The 15,652-nt window shown below is 44.5% G+C and overlaps 1 protein-coding gene across 2 annotated transcripts in view; it reads right to left on the bottom strand.

The window, feature by feature from the left end:
* The window catches only part of LOC147187907 (sodium/potassium-transporting ATPase subunit beta-1-interacting protein 2), a 51,850-nt gene that overhangs the window by 14,313 nt on the left and 21,885 nt on the right, over window positions 1–15,652 (bottom strand). For both annotated transcript variants that reach the window (XM_086100999.1, XM_086100998.1), the window contains exons 2-4: window positions 13,060–13,197; window positions 12,555–12,635; window positions 2,548–2,748 (exon numbers count right to left, since the gene is read on the bottom strand). In XM_086100999.1, the coding sequence (XP_085957125.1) occupies window positions 2,548–2,748; window positions 12,555–12,635; window positions 13,060–13,197 (420 nt within the window). The remainder of the gene's footprint in view (window positions 1–2,547; window positions 2,749–12,554; window positions 12,636–13,059; window positions 13,198–15,652) is intronic.

Here is a 15,652-nt window from a genome sequence, read left to right as displayed (position 1 = left end):
CGCGATGTGTGCGCGCTCAGGAGGCATGACAGCCTTTCCGCGCACCAATTATAGTGAGATGGTGGTCCACCTGCGTGGCGGCCTGGCACTCCGCCATGCTATAAGTATCACTGTCAACTGCCATGGCGGTGCGAGGCTGTCATCCAAAGAGACGAGAGTGCAGAGGCACCTGCTTCACCTGAAGCGTTTCTTCATTCCTGCTGATTTAATAATGAATGCCCTCGCGCAGATATTGTATATGGATGTATATGCGGCGCTGTATTCAACGCAAGCGCATCCGTATTGGCATGTGCGAGTGGACAAGCGGGCTCGAGACTGTGATGAGAGGTGACAGGCCTCCGTCAATCCCGCTCTTTATTTCACTCCCTGTTGTTTTCTCTGATCCTGCTAATGATCTCGGTTTTGCCGCAGAGGAAAGGTTCCGGAGGGCCAAGCCATGAGAGGGGTCGGGGTGGAGCGACGGGCAGCGGGAAATCCTTTTGGCAGAGATGAAACGAAAAGAAGGCAGTATCTCTGAAGAGGCTTCATGTCTAACTGAGCAAAGCGTTAGACTCTGTGTTTACTCCGTGCTGCGCTAGCTTGAAATTCTAACTGACAATTTGAAACATTTTTCTGGAAAATATTTGGAGTTGTCATGAGACGCGATATCAAAGACTAATTGTATGTATTGTTCTGCCCACAGTAAAAGTTTCAAAGGCATTTCATACAGTTAAAAGGAAAAAAAAAGGGGGTTCAAAATTTTTTTATTTGAAACGTCATAATTCATGTTATTCCATGCAAAAGGGTAATTGTGTTTAAAATAATTTCCATCTAGTCAGCGTTATTTACTTGTATTTTATTCCGAAAACGTTCGCAATCGCAGTGTATTGTGGGTAGTAAATGTCGTGTTTTGTCAGACCTTGTCTGACTGTGGTCATTCAAATTGGCCCTCCTGTGTTACATTCCTTTTCTGTCCACCTTTGAAAGCAATGTCTGTAAATTGGATTGTGTTACTGTTTAGAGGTATTTAGAAATCTGTTTCGGAGATAATTTTCGTGTTGTCCCTGAAACTTGCTAGTGCCGAGCACAGTGTACGAACGTAGCAATGCTGCTAAGTTAGTGCTAATGAGCTAATTAGCAGGCGAAAGGATCGCAAAAATGCTTTGTTTATCATTGTCACACTTAGAGCTGCGTTTATGTCTGTTGTTTGGCACTGGACGATTTGTGTTGTATTTATTTGGTTACAAGAAGCTAATGCATGTTTTACTTTTTTTTTTTTTAGAGCTGTCAAACGATCAAAATATTTAATCGAAAAAAAACGCAAATGTCATTAACTCTAATTAACTCAAAATTAATCGTGATTACTCACACATTTTTTTTATCGTTTCTGAATTTCCTTTGATATTTTTTTGCTCTTTATTCACCAGAGGCTCATCAACCTCGTTTCTTATTTCTCTCCCGAACCAGTGTCTTCTCTTGCTTGGTGTACCTTAGCCTTCTCCGCTACGTACAATCTCTGTACGCAGCTTGTAATGGAGGCTCTCGCTGGCATTCCGTAGTGGAGTCGTTCGATGCAATGCGAATGATTTCAGCTTGAGTCGAGCTGTGGACAATGTTGACAGGCTTGCATGCAGTAGCCATACATTTAGCTCTGGCTTCAGCAAATTTGTTCTTCGTCGTGTCATCCATTTTCTTCGCTTTGAAATGATCCATAGCTGTCTGTCTGAGACGAGGGGGCGGAGTACTCACGTCAGCTGTGTGCTTGGCCATTAAGTGGTATTTCAGACTCTATGTGCTATGATAATAGCTCAGTTTACGACTGCAAAACATCCAGGTAACTTTGGTCTTGTCAGTGGAACAATCTGGCAACTTTTTAAAAGTAAACTTTCCATTCATAAACTCTTTAAGTATCCGTTTTCGGTGTATTGCGCTGCCGTGGCTGGCAAAACAGACATGGGCGTGGAATTCTGCAGCGCGTTTGTTGTTTTGTTTCTGGTTTATTTATCGAGCAACGTAAAATCCGCTGTGACGTGTGCCGCGTTAATCTCGCAAGAAAAAATGTAATCACGTTAAAATTCATTTAAATTAATGATGCTTTCTGCTTGTACCTACATGCATGTCAGGTTCACTGAAGACTCAGTCGTCTATAACCGGCAGCGTTAAGCTACCGGTAATTGGCCGATGTGTATGTTATCCCAAGTTGTTTCGACGATTGTCGGCATGCTGTTGTGTAAGCCAGTTCTGCTATGCACTTTATCTCCTTTTTTTCAGCGTGAAATGATCCCCAAACCTCGGAGAGTCTCTTATGCGATTTTTTTTTCCTCCCCGCATCAACCTATCTCGCGTCAGCAGTAACATAAAAATGGTCACCGCAGAGCTGTGGGATAAAGATTTTGCTTCGAGTTATACAAATAAATCGTCGCAGCCCTAATCACGCCATTCCAAACGTATTATGATAAGATGTAAAAGACGGGATGAAGAGACGACCCATCAAGTTAGGACCGTTTACTCGAAATGCTCTCTCGAATTGACAAGGCAGCGCCAGAATTGGATTGCGATTGTACTTACAGCCAGGAGTATCTGCAGCGAGGAATGAGCCACTTCCACAAACTGAAAGTCCATCAGGCACCCGGATATCGATATGTATCGGTGGTCCTCGGGGGCCCAAGAAGGAGGTGGGTTGATGGGGGTCACCCTGCACCCGGGGCCGTTCTCCATCCACCAGGAGCGATGCATGGACAGGTTGAAGGTGAGGACAAGGTCAGAGTCCTGGGGAGATGGAGAGAAAGCGAGCCAGAGGTGAAACTAGCATAGCGGAGGAAGGATGGGCGGCGGCAGAGGCCAAATGTCAAGCCGCCTTTTAAACGCATTTTAATTCAAGTCAAACTGTTTGTCATCTCCGGGGCGGCGAGATGAAGAGATATAAAGAAAGCGGAGGGATGTTGGTGGCTAAAAATAAATCATAAGATGTAGAAGCTCCATTGAGGCAGCAAGAGAGGGATGTTAGGATCACAAAAAGATTCGGCTACAAAACGTATAAAAAGCTCTAATGATGGTTTTAAATAGCCGAGGCGTGAAGTATGTACTGCCGCTGCAAGCCATCTTAATATTATTGAGAAGGCACGATGACAGGGGGTGTCAAACTCATTTTTGTCACGGGGCACTTTGAAGTTACGTCTTCGATCGGAGGACCATTACGGCAGTGAAACCGAATAATTGATCAAATTGATAGATTACTAGTTTTGAAATCAGTCAACTGTTTTTTTGTTTCTTCAATTATTGCCCGAGTGTAAATAAGGTTTAAAAAAATTATATTTATCACACATGACAATTTGACATTTCGGTCCAGATTTGAGCAATGATCATGGAAGCTGACACGTATGATTTGCTTTCGCGGGCCACATAAAATGACGTGGCGGGCCGGATCTGTCCCCCCGGGCCTTGAGTTTGACACCTGTGCACTACAGTAGTGAACCGTCCTAGTTGTGCCTTGACCAACTGCTGATCAACATGTCCTTGGCGGCCACGTGTATCGTAAATGTTTGTTCGGTGCACAGTTGTTGAGGATAAAGGTCGGGTGACTCCATTAACAACAGAAGTGAGGACGCCGCTCTGTTCTATTCATCCCGCTGTCACATCTTCACTCGACTGTGCCGCCTCATCCGTCCAAAATGTTCATTTTCCCCACTAATGTTCCCACCTAATTAATTTATATGGCGCGTTCCTTTGTCTCCCTCCTTTTTTTTTCCTTTTTTGGGTCTCTTTCTCTTCTCGTGTAATGACTTAATGCCTCATTAGTGCTGAGCTCTGATTAATACCGTCTCCCCTTGTTGTGCTCGTCTTTTGTAATGAGTAAAAATCTCGCGAAATTTCTCGCGCGCCAACTGGGCTCTGTCATCGCTCTTCATCGGCCTCCCATTGTCACTGCGCTTGCCTCTGATACCCCACGTGCGCCCCCCCGACCTGCATCCATCTTCCTTTTATCTTCATTTCCGTCTCGCCCCTTGATGCCCGCTCCTGTTATTTTATCTACCGCCTTGGCTTTAAATGAGCCGCGATCATCCACAACAATCGATAAAGAGCAAATACCAGTGGAAACATGATGTGTACTTCACTTTTTTTTGGGGGGGGGGGGGGCGATTACAGTCACTGAGAACCATTGAGGTTACACAATCGGATATGAAGCGTGCGGTCGACTTGAACGTCTTTTATAACCTTTTTTTGTTTGTTTTTTTACTCATTTGATGGTAACGAGTGTACATGACAAACCTTGAATGAAAACTCACCGACTATGCGTACGACAAAGGCGTTCAAGTATATGGAAAATAATTTGAGGTTGAGAGCACAAATGCCTGGTGCTCTCAGGTCTTTGTCCACGACTTTGCACTGGTGCTACCGCTTCAATGAACCACGTCTGGTCCCCCCACCCCCCTCTCTTTCTCTGTGGTTACGTCTCTCTCCCTTCCTCACTCTCGCTCAATTTCCCCTCCGTTTCCTATTTCTCTCCTTTTGTCTGCGAGCCCCTTGGGAGTCAGGAATGGAGGAGGAAACGGGGGGCCTTTCAAAACGGTCTTCTGTCTCATGGCCAGATTGTGAACGAGGGACATATTAAGGTGGGGAGGATAGATGGATGGATGGACGGATAGAGGCAAGGGTTCATGCACTTCTCCCGAGGTCAATGCCAGACACTGAAAGAACTTTCAGGATTTTTCGTCACCTTCTAGCTGTGGCGATGTAGATCTGAATACTTATACGTATTCATATATATATATATATATATATATATATATTTTTTTTAATCTCATTGAGTAAGATCAGTGTTCTTCATTAAAACCCATGTGTTACAATTTCTACAATTTTTGTAGATTTTTGTGTATTGTCATCTTTAACTCATTCACTCCCAAAAACGTTTTTAAACGTCTTTTCAGACTTGGTTTAGAATTGGCTGGTACTGAATGAGTTAAATCAAAGACAAAGCATAAAAGTTGTGTGATATGAAATATTCCAATTCATGTTTTATATATATAGATTTATATATATGTTTTGGTCATAGCACAGTACCGCTTTTATTGTCCATAGAGGGCAAAAATACAAAGAAAAAATAAGAACTATATGTGTATATAGCGCTAATGCCATTGAACATGTCGAGTGGTTGGAAGTAAAATAAATATTCAGGAATAATACTTTTACAATTTTTGTAAAATTGTATGTTGCATTATATAAACTTATTTACATCGACTGCAGCATATGGGTTAAGAGCGGCCCAAGGGCCACTAAGTGACTGCATCGGGCTACTCGGAGTTCTGTGACACTGGTCGGAAATTTCGGAAGCACACATTTCAGCACGTTCTTGCGCCTTTAACAACAACCTTTTTTAAAAATGTATTTATTTATTTTTAAGTTTGATCCACTTAACCCTTTCAGGGACAGCGGCTACTACAGTGGACAGCTGATCATGTTATCAGGTTTACAGGGTTAATCATCAATGATCGTATGACCGCTACGCACACTTTTTTAGTTTTAATCCTTCCTTAAGTAGTGGGCTTGAACAAGATATAAAGCCGAGAAAATGTCAAATGTTAAGTATGCTGTTTGATTTTATACTGTGGAAGGATAAACAAACAAACATAGAGCTTTATTATATCTTTAGTTAAAATCAGGCGGCTCGGTGCGCGAGTGGTTAGCGCGTCGATCTCGCGGTGCAGAGGTCGCGGGTTTGATCCTGCCTCCGGCCTTCCTGTGTGGAGTTTGCATTCCTGTGTGGGTTTTCTCCGGGTAGTCTAGTTTGCTCTCACATCGTCTAACTCGGCCAGCATGTTCGTCATACACATAGGTAATAAAAAACAGATACGATTGGCACCTGACCGATTTACAAGGTTCAAATGTCTGACAATTGGAAAAAAAAAATCTCTCTTGGAGGAGTTTGTTTTTGAAAGATGCTTGGAAAAAGACAATGCAAAAGGGCGGTGCATCCGGAGGTTACAAAAAAAAAGACAAAAAGCCATGCCCGACAGGTATTTGTTTGAGATCAGCGGCATCCGACCCACCGTAGCTTGCAGCACACACGCAGATCCCCGCGTCGCATTTGACCTCGTTTTTGCCTCGTCTAAATATACAACACAGGCTCCGGCGGTCGTGTAGCGAGAATCAGTCAGGCGGTAAATAAACGCCCGTGGTTTGGGCGTCGTGACACAAAAGACACGCTGAGGCTGAGAAGCAAGTGAGGTCAGAAAAATAAGCTTGATTCTCAACTGCAGTCAATTTTTCACTCTATTTAACAAACCGTCTCCATCTGCGTTTGTCTCTCGGTTTGTGCCTGTTTTGCACCAAATGTCATCAGTCATGCTGCATCTCCCCTACATTGTTTGCCTGTGATTTCCCACGGGTGCTGGATGGGACTTTAACCCGTAATGCCTCAAGCACCTCTCTTCTATCAAATTGGTTGAGGGGGGGGGGGGGGGTGTTTCCTGGGGAATTATTTATTTATTTATTTGAGTGTGCGCGTGCGCGCCGAATGTGGCAGCTGGGCGCTCGAAACAGAGACGAAGTCAATATAGCAACGTGGCCGTCACGCTATAAATTGTCGCCAGTGTACAATATCCCAGGTGGGCTTGAGACAGACTTTAATTCGGTTTCTCAGTACGTTGATCGGTTTCTTCAAAGCCTGTTGGCCGCACCTCTCGTCATAAATCACTTCTTGTAATTGTAGTCGGAGAGCTCCGCTTTCTATCAATTTTCTACAGTGCTTGACTTCCGTGACGCCAACAGATGCTCACTGTGGGTGAAAGGAGGGGTAAACCCAGGACTGGTCGCCAGTCAACTGAAGGGCTTGCGTATATACGAACGCCCTTTCACGCTCGCGTTTACACATGTGGGACAATTTAGAGACTTCGTCGACCTGAATTGCATGTTTTGGGAAAGTCAGTGGAAGCAGGAGTACCCGGAGAAAAGCCACACAAGCATGGGGAGCATGGGAAGGCATTTGAGCAGTTATAGGACAACGATGTCTTATTGGTATTTGACTTTTGAGGTCAAATCTAACAAAAATAAAGGGATCCAACAGTTCATGAACGCCCCTTCGATCTCCGTTACCGCAACAGACAGACGTTTTACAGAGTCATCTGTTTTTGTTTTTTTTATGGGTCATAAGAGTGATTCTAATGTTATGCCATTGTTACAGTCAATCTGTTTAATCAGCCGCCTGCGTTTTTAACAAGCCAAACGCTAATTCACAGCAGTGCGTAAAAATCATACAGCAACTGTGAGTCATCGGCCGAATTGCTCGGATCAAACTATTAAAAAAAAACGCGAAGGAGAAAAGGAATGGGAGTGACACTTTAAGTCGGTGTTTATTGGTGCTTCTTTTGCCGAAATGATCTCGGGCGCTTGCATAATGTAAGCGGTGCGGTTATGGGGGCTGATCTGCAGATTACACGAGTGAATCTCAATGCTGCATTATTGCAGACAGCGATTTTCCCCCAGCCCACCATCTCTGGCCTTTCATCCTTCATCTTTGTCTTTACGCCTCATCCCACCGTCTTCACTCCCTCTTTCACACTCCCTCGTGTGTGTGCGCGTGCGCCTTGCTTTCTTCTGACTCATGACAAACAACACATTATACATGCAACACCTACAGCCGGGTGCACATTTTAACGCATGCAGTATGCTAAGGAAACCACGCAGGGATGCAACACCACGCCTAGCCTGCCTACCCCCCCCCCCCAAGCAAATGATTGACAGCTGAGTGCGATATGTGTCAATGTGTGTGCCTCTGTCACCGAGGGGGTGGCTGCATCTATTATACCACCCCACGGACTGCTGACGTTTTGCTGCGTGTGTGTTTGTGTGCATGCATGATAACGCGAATATGCTACTCGCCCCACAAGCTCCTCTCTTAAAACGAAGCATTTTCAACCTGATAAAATTCAACTTTCTGTCAACACAGTAAACTTATCTTGATACTTTTTCATGGTAAGCTCCACAAAATGGCGGCACGGTGGTCGACTGATTAGCACACCGGCCTCACAGTACAGAAGTTCAGTGTTTGCATGTTCTCCCCAATGCCTGCGTGGGTTTTCTCTGGGTACTCCGGTTTCCTCCCACATTCCAAAAACATACGTGGCAGGTCAATGGAACCCGTGTGAGGATAAGCGGATTAGAAAATGGATGGATAGCAACACAAAATGGCCTCTGCCTTAAAGACCCTGCAAAGTTATTTCATTCTACTGGCTTGAAGATAATTACTGGAAACGTGTAGACTGAGAACTATGTCGTCCACAGTTGAGGAGATCCGTTTAGCACATTTTCAGTTTTCGTGATTTTTTTTTAATTTATTTAAGCTTGGCTAAAAGCGACAGTTACTGTAGCTAGCTCGCGATGCTTACACCCTGAGAATATGTATTCCTTGAAGATAGTGTGGCTGCTTTAGAGCGCCTCGTTGTAAACCGTGAGTCCACACACGTCAGACACCCAAGGAAAGCTGGAAGAACGACAAGAGTGGGGTGGGGGGTATTTTCTTTTCTTTTTTTTTTTAAAACAACAACTTGATAGCCACCATGTGGACTGGGGCTTCGGACTGGTGTATGGACACTTTAGAGAGTGCCTTGTTGTCAGCCATGAGCAAATTCATGTCACAGAGGGAAAGATGAAAGAGCGGGGGAGGGTTATTTTATTTTTTTATTCTTCCAAAGACCGACTTGACAGCCAGTTTTTGGCCAGGGGCTTCACACTGGCGAGGCTGCGTAAGAGTGCCTTGTTATTGTGCGACGGGAAAGCCCCGTGACAACCTAACGGGATAGATATACTGTATTCCAGCAACCTGAGTCTTTCATAATGTTTCTAATGTGCAGTGCTACCTTGACTTCCAAGTTCAAAATACTAGAAGTACTGCAGACTTTGGGTTTGAAAAGGTTGGGTGTGGGTGGTGGTATGCAAGGTGAGCAGAGCGCAAAGATCGCGTTGGGTCTTAACAATGACTGTTACTCCTTGCGAGCCGCGACCGTTTCCACTCTTCCAATAGACTTTGGAGGGTTTCAAGTGCCTGAATGGTGAGTCGAGACTCTCTCAATGACTCGTGACGACCAATTTGTATGTGTGTAAGTGAATCACAGCTGACTTTGCAACTTACCGACTGGGCATCAAGCAGCCCGGGATGACTTCTCGCCACCGCTGGCGGTAATTTTATGCATCAAACAAATATTTGTCATCACCCAAGCAAATTCAACGGATTTGACTGCGATCTCTCACATCCGTCAGTATGTGGCATTATGTAAATGTGAAGAGCTGAATGTGTCGTGCTGTGCCCGGCCTCTGAGTATTTATTCGTATAGCCGAGAGTCTGATGGCAACACTAATAAACGTAGAGAGCTGCGGGCAATGTAGGGATGTATCACCCGGACACGAGGACTCGGGGCAAATAAAAATGAACAAGGACGTTATAGTGCAATTTTACGTCTCTGATTGGGAGGCGCTTTCAAACACAGAAGCATGTCCGATCTCTTAATGGAGAAAAATGGAGCCGACTTTCATCGGGCCACCTCAAAGTAAGAGCCGGCGCTTATTCAAGTCATGTAATGAACTGGCCAGTGCACAGAGCGTCATCGTTTGAATTGCAATTGGCCTCGAATAGCGACAACTTCGAGACACACGTTTTCAAGTTTTGACTTTGTAGGTGCAAAAAGGAAGGGAGATTAAATGGGACGTCGCTTGGTGTGTCATTTCAAACTTTGATTAAACGCCCCTCTCATATAGACCGTCAATTACCGGTCGCAACTGGAATGATCGCAGCTCATAGACGCTCCTGTTTACACACTTACGACGTTAAGTGACGATCCCGCTAGAACTAGAAGCATATGAAAAGAATCTGACAGTAGGTAGAAAAGTGTAGAGTCTTAACGCATGTCGTAAAAGACTTTCCTGCACAGTATTGAAGATGATCTTGTATTCGGGAGGCACGTCTATCATGAGTAGACCCACAAAAATGACACAAGAAGTCAGCCATTTTGGTTTGAAATGGCCATGATGTTGTCATTTGGACCTTTACACTGTCTAAAATTCATCCCACCAAGCCAGTTTCACTGATCAACATGAAATTTGGTAGGCATGTCTTTCATGAGTAGAACCACAAAAAAAGTCTTCAGAACATCTGCCGGAAAAGACAAAACAGTCAGCCAATTTGTTTTGAAGCGGTCGTTTTAACGCGATTGCGGCCTTTATTTTTGGTGTGAAAATTTGGCCCCCATTGCTTTGGATTTCAGAACAGCACCGATTTTCTGTTGAAAAGAAAGATTAGGGTGGTGAGTCTTAGTTTGGCACATTGAGGGAGAGAAATTGGACACATTTAGGCAGATCACACTCGAAGAGTCTAAGCGTTGTATGAACCAGAGCTTCCCAACCACCAGACCGTGACCTGGTTGGTAGCACCCCAACCTCGGCAATTGGGGAATCGACGTCAGTCATGCAATATTCTGTGGGTCTTGAACGATCAGTCAAATGAGTTGTCATTCCAAAATGCATTTGTTCAATTCAAGGCCTTGCCCCAAAATCGACCCCCTCCTCCCTTCTTCATTTCAATAAATAAAAAGGTAGATTATATTGAATGTATTATTCATATCTCCAATGTTCGATATATCTCATCTATGCATAGCTTTCATCTCTTATCCGACTCCTGCGACGGCTCGCTGTTAATTTTTCGGCGCTTAAATGATCTTAACGCATCCCTTGAAGCCACACTTTTGTCTTTAACCTTGCATCTTTAATTTCGGGTGGGTGCTTACCATTTTTTTTTTTTTTTTTTTTAAACTGCTGCCGTGGTGACCGGGCGATGGCGGGAGGTTAAGCTCGCTGACACGCGGCGCACCGCCGGGTTTAGCCCTGAGAAGAGCCGATAAGGCAACATTAAAGCGAGGGGAGCGCCCATGTTAAGCCAACACTCGTTACCGCTAATAGCCTGCGAGTGCAAACGCTAATGAGCCTTTAAACAGGAGGCCCGTTTTCTTCTCAGATTCATTGTGAAGCAATTCCTTCAAGTCGGCCCTTTTTTTAATGTGAGACTAACACTTTTTTTTTTTTATTGCCGCTTTATTTGTTTGACGGTGAGATTTTGGCGTTGTTTTATATGCCGTCCGACGTAATGAGTCAGTAAACAAGCCAGGGGGACCGGTGCTGATAGATTCGTCAAACAGCTGGTGAAGCTGGTTTGATCTGGGGGTGCACCACCCTCTATAATATCTCGGTCAAGGTTAATATGCCCTTGAGCATTACTCGTGTCCACACACACATCCTGCTCTGGTCATAAAACAAGCTATGCTGCGTGTGCTTTCACTGCGCCTCGCTCTGATTGGACAGCGTTTAATCGATGAAGGCGCTACTAATTAGCAAAGGGGCTCATTTGAAAACAGATGTGTGGAGATCACACGGGAGGCCTGTTTTTCCCATACTTCCCATCACAAAAGTCAGCTTCATAGACTTTGACAGTGCTGGTTTTGTTTACTGAGCGGTGGCATTCGTTTACTCAACTCCAACTCGGTAAAAGGTCAAGTGGGGAGCATTTGAGGGTATGCCGTTGATTCCAACCGAGGCCAATATGACAACATGCTAGGGTGGATTACCATCTTTTTCAAAGCTAATTCCAAACAATTTAGGTTTCTTTTATGACGGCAAAAAAAAAAAAAAAATCCATGAAGCTTGTTGGGGCTGTTCAAATAGGCCCTCAGAAGCTGTGAGTCTTGGAGAAATAAAATTAAAAACAAAATCAATGAAGCTGTTTTTTTCCCCCCTTTGCACAACCTACCGGGAGATTTTATTAAATTGTTAAGTATAACTTTCTGGCACAGTTTGAATGTCAACATCAAGGCCTGTGTGTTGTGGAAGAGATAAAATACCAGAGGGAAAAATAAACTGACTGAAGAAAATTAAGCGTGAATTACACTTTTTTTCCCCCCCTTCCTGTAACTAATACAACCCAAATATCAACGCATTGATAAGCGGGGCATAAGATGCCTGATTGCAAAAACATTTCCCCCCACGGCTCAATAAAAGTTATTCACACTGAAAAACGCCCCCCCCCACCCACCCGCCCCCTTCCATTCATTCCCCAACACCGCAGACCCGCAATCAAGCACAATCAGCACTGATTTCTTCTGTTTACGAAAGAACTGATTGGCCCTAATTAATTGCCCGAGTAGATCATCTCTAATTCCAATCAACTCATTTTACTGACAGGGGATTGTAAATATTGCGAACTAAAAAAAAAAAAAAAAGGCCAGAAGGTCGGAAGTAAGCGGATTCATATCTGCATCTTCTCTATTGTATTATATTGTCGGCGTTCTCAAAATAACTCCTATTAAAGAATCACATTTGCAAAAATTACCAAAGTGTTGCTCATTAGGCATCTGGCACATATACAAGGACGCAGAGGCTGGGCTGGCATGAGATGGTGGTTAGAAACGTCGTGAATCTGGACGATGATTAAAAGAAAAATGGATGGTAGCGCCTCATCAAGTATGCCAAGTGCACATTCGTTGCATAAAAGCGAAGCAGCAAAACAAAAATCGAGAAAGGACGGGAAACGTTACCTTGGACAGCTCGCCGACCTCCAGGTAAAAACAGATGATGAAAACATTCCAGGTCATCCAGACGACCAGCCAGGCTGCGTACTGGGGAGAGGAAAACGGATTAAGACTGTCATTACGGCAGCACTCGAAGAACCGTTTCAGGTTTCCATTAAAACGCTGAAAATAGCCTTTCGTGTTCAGCCAATGCGCAACTTCAGAAACAGGAACACTAATGTGTTACAATGGCGCGCATTTAAAACAAACATTTGCGACCCGCTACGAGTTAGCGTGTCCTATTGTTGAAATAAATACGATCGTCGCTAGTGAAGCAGCTAGCTAGCATGGCTAACATCCTTTTAGCGCAGTACGTTTTAATGTTGTACTACATTTTAACTACTGACGGCGTCAGCGGAAAATGGAAAAACACAATAATTATGCTACGCTCCATACTGTACATATGCTAATACTCCTTCCTGTGTGGGAGAAATGCGCTTCGAGGCTTGTTCAAGTGTCGTATAAAACCTACCCCAGTGATGTAGCGCGGTCTGAACTGGATGGTGCCAAACAAGCCCAGGATGACCACGATGATGTGGAGAAAGTTCGTCAGGATGGGAGCCCACTGGTAGCCCAGGAAGTCAATGATCTGACGCTCTAAGACGCTGACCTGGCAGATGACAAGAGCACGTAAAGCCGAGTTGAATCGTTGCCCCTCTTTCTCACTCAACACGTTAGCCTGAGGCAGACAGAAGCAGCAGAACTCAAGGGTCTTGTACGAACTGTTATCTCGTTCAATAGTTTGCACGGATCCACGCACTAATTGACAAATAGAATTTTGCGATTCGCTGGTGACAGTGAACTCCAACTCACTTCAAAGCAAGCAGCTGTTTGGCAGAGAGAGAACATTTGTTTCAGAAAGTAGGCTTCAAGCTGTTTAATGACGTTACTGTCAGACTAAACAAAAAGCAAAGACGTTTCTATGTGGTGTACTTAAAACTACCAAACCGCTTTGCCTGACGAATGGCCCCGTTAGCTTCATACTAACATATTTTGGAAAATACTGTTGATGGGATGTATCATCACAAGACTTACTTGCATACATTATTTTTCCTCTGTGAACTGTGGCTTACAAAGTTACGAAGAGTAGTCATGCCTCTTATCGTGTCTGTATGACTGGATTTTACTGCCCCCGGTGGCCAGGACAATAATGGACTTGCGGCAATCGGTGGCAGCGAGGTTAGGAGGACTGTGTTTACAGTTACCGCTTTTATCATTATTACGAATTTGAAGTGTAATCAGTAATCTTACGGTGCTACTGCGTTTGCGCTCGGAGCCCCAACCCACTCTTAGCCCCCCCCCCGCTGTGCTTGTTCACAAACTCAGTGCAGTGTGTGATGCAACGGCGCTAAATATATACAAACATGCATGATCAGACGAGGGCAAAGACGAGGTGACGTGACAGGAAAGATGGAAAAGCGTCAACACTTTCCACTCCATTGCTAGCATATTTTGGAAAATGAAGTGCGCGCACACACACACGCACACACACACATGCACATGCATACACACAATTATGCATGGCTGAGTTTAGCACATCCGAATGTGAGAACATATGGCAACACTACAGCCATTCACAGCCACATTGCACAAGCACACATACTAAGCAGTCGCTTCTTTGGGAAGGGGGGGGGGGGCAACAAAACAGTTTATTGCATTTGAGAGGCACAAAAGCAACGAGGCGCACAAATGACTTTAATGTACAACATAACATTTCACGCACGCCCACACGTGCACTGAGTGCACACGTCAGGGCTGGTCTGTGTTGCTTGCGCACGACAGCGCCTGCTGTTATTGCACACACACACACACACACGGGGGGGGGGGGCTCAGCTGGCTTTGTGTTTCTTTGTGTATCAGCTCCATGTTATTATGCATAAAGTAAGTCCTCCCATTGACAATTATTTAGTGGCGCAATTGTTCATTTTCTCTCACCATCACATGCGCATTACAAGAAGTCAGGGGCCACCCAGCCCATTACGGAAGCCCCTGGGGCAACCCCCCCAACCTTCCCGCCCCCCCTTCAGCTCTGATAATAAAGGGTCCAGCTGGGAGGCAGGAGCGCACCCAATACACAATACAGATGTAATCAATCAGTCGCACATGCAGTCGACAAAGTGGATTTATTTGTATTTTTTTGGGCGCTAATTTGTCGGAGGGGAAAGTTTTATTGCTCGTGTTTATTATCACGAGTAAATATGGAAAAGGCGACCATCTGGTTCTTGGCTCATTTACTATTGGCAAACACTGGGCTCAGCTGTAAAACACAGATCATTATGTGATATCAGGCTTTTTAGAATGTCGTGAACGAGCTTTGCATGAAGTCAAAATTTGAGGACCGTATTTTCCGCACTCAAGGCGCTTCGGAGGATAAGGTGAGGATAAGGCGGACCTGCAATGAATGGCCTATTTTAAAATTGCTTTCATATATAGGGCGCCCCGCATTATAAATCGCGTAGAATAGAAGCTACATTAGTGGCTGCGGTTGCGTTATGCATCCACTAGGTGCAGCTTCGCTAACGGGAATACAATACAATACAGCTTTATTTATTATTAAAGAGCTTTCACAACCGCCGCAGTTGTAACAAAGCGCTTTACAGAACATTTAAAATACGACATCCAAGAAATCAGAATATTGATCCATATATAAGGTGCACCGGATTATAAGGCGCATTGCCGGCTTTTGAGAAAAATTGAATGCTTTGAGGTGTGCCTTTATAGTGCGGAAAAAACAAAACAGTAAGTATGGCAGTGTATGTACTTCATGTATCAAGTCTTGACTAAAAATCTCAAGCAGTTAAAGTGCATCCATGCATGCATATCTCGTGAAGTAAAAAGATCCAGATGTGAGTCTAACTCATCAGTTGTCGATCTGCATATGTCTGCCAAATCTGCCTCATGTCGGCACTGAAACCCCTCGGGGATTAAGAGCTCCTGCTATTCGGCCGCTTGTCCTCTCCAAAGCGTGACTCCCCCAAATTGGTGAGATGACAATGTGGCAGAACTTAACATAAGGCAAATGTCGGCAATTGAGATTTCCAGGGTGCCCCAAACATCCCACGAAA

This window comes from Hippocampus guttulatus, chromosome 20, assembly GCF_054856545.1.
Source record: "Hippocampus guttulatus isolate MCC_2025c chromosome 20, RoL_Hgut_1.0, whole genome shotgun sequence".
In the NCBI taxonomy this organism is placed as follows: domain Eukaryota; kingdom Metazoa; phylum Chordata; class Actinopteri; order Syngnathiformes; family Syngnathidae; genus Hippocampus; species Hippocampus guttulatus.
The sequence above is the reverse complement of the archived record's forward strand: the minus strand, read 5'-3'. Positions and strand labels throughout refer to the sequence as shown.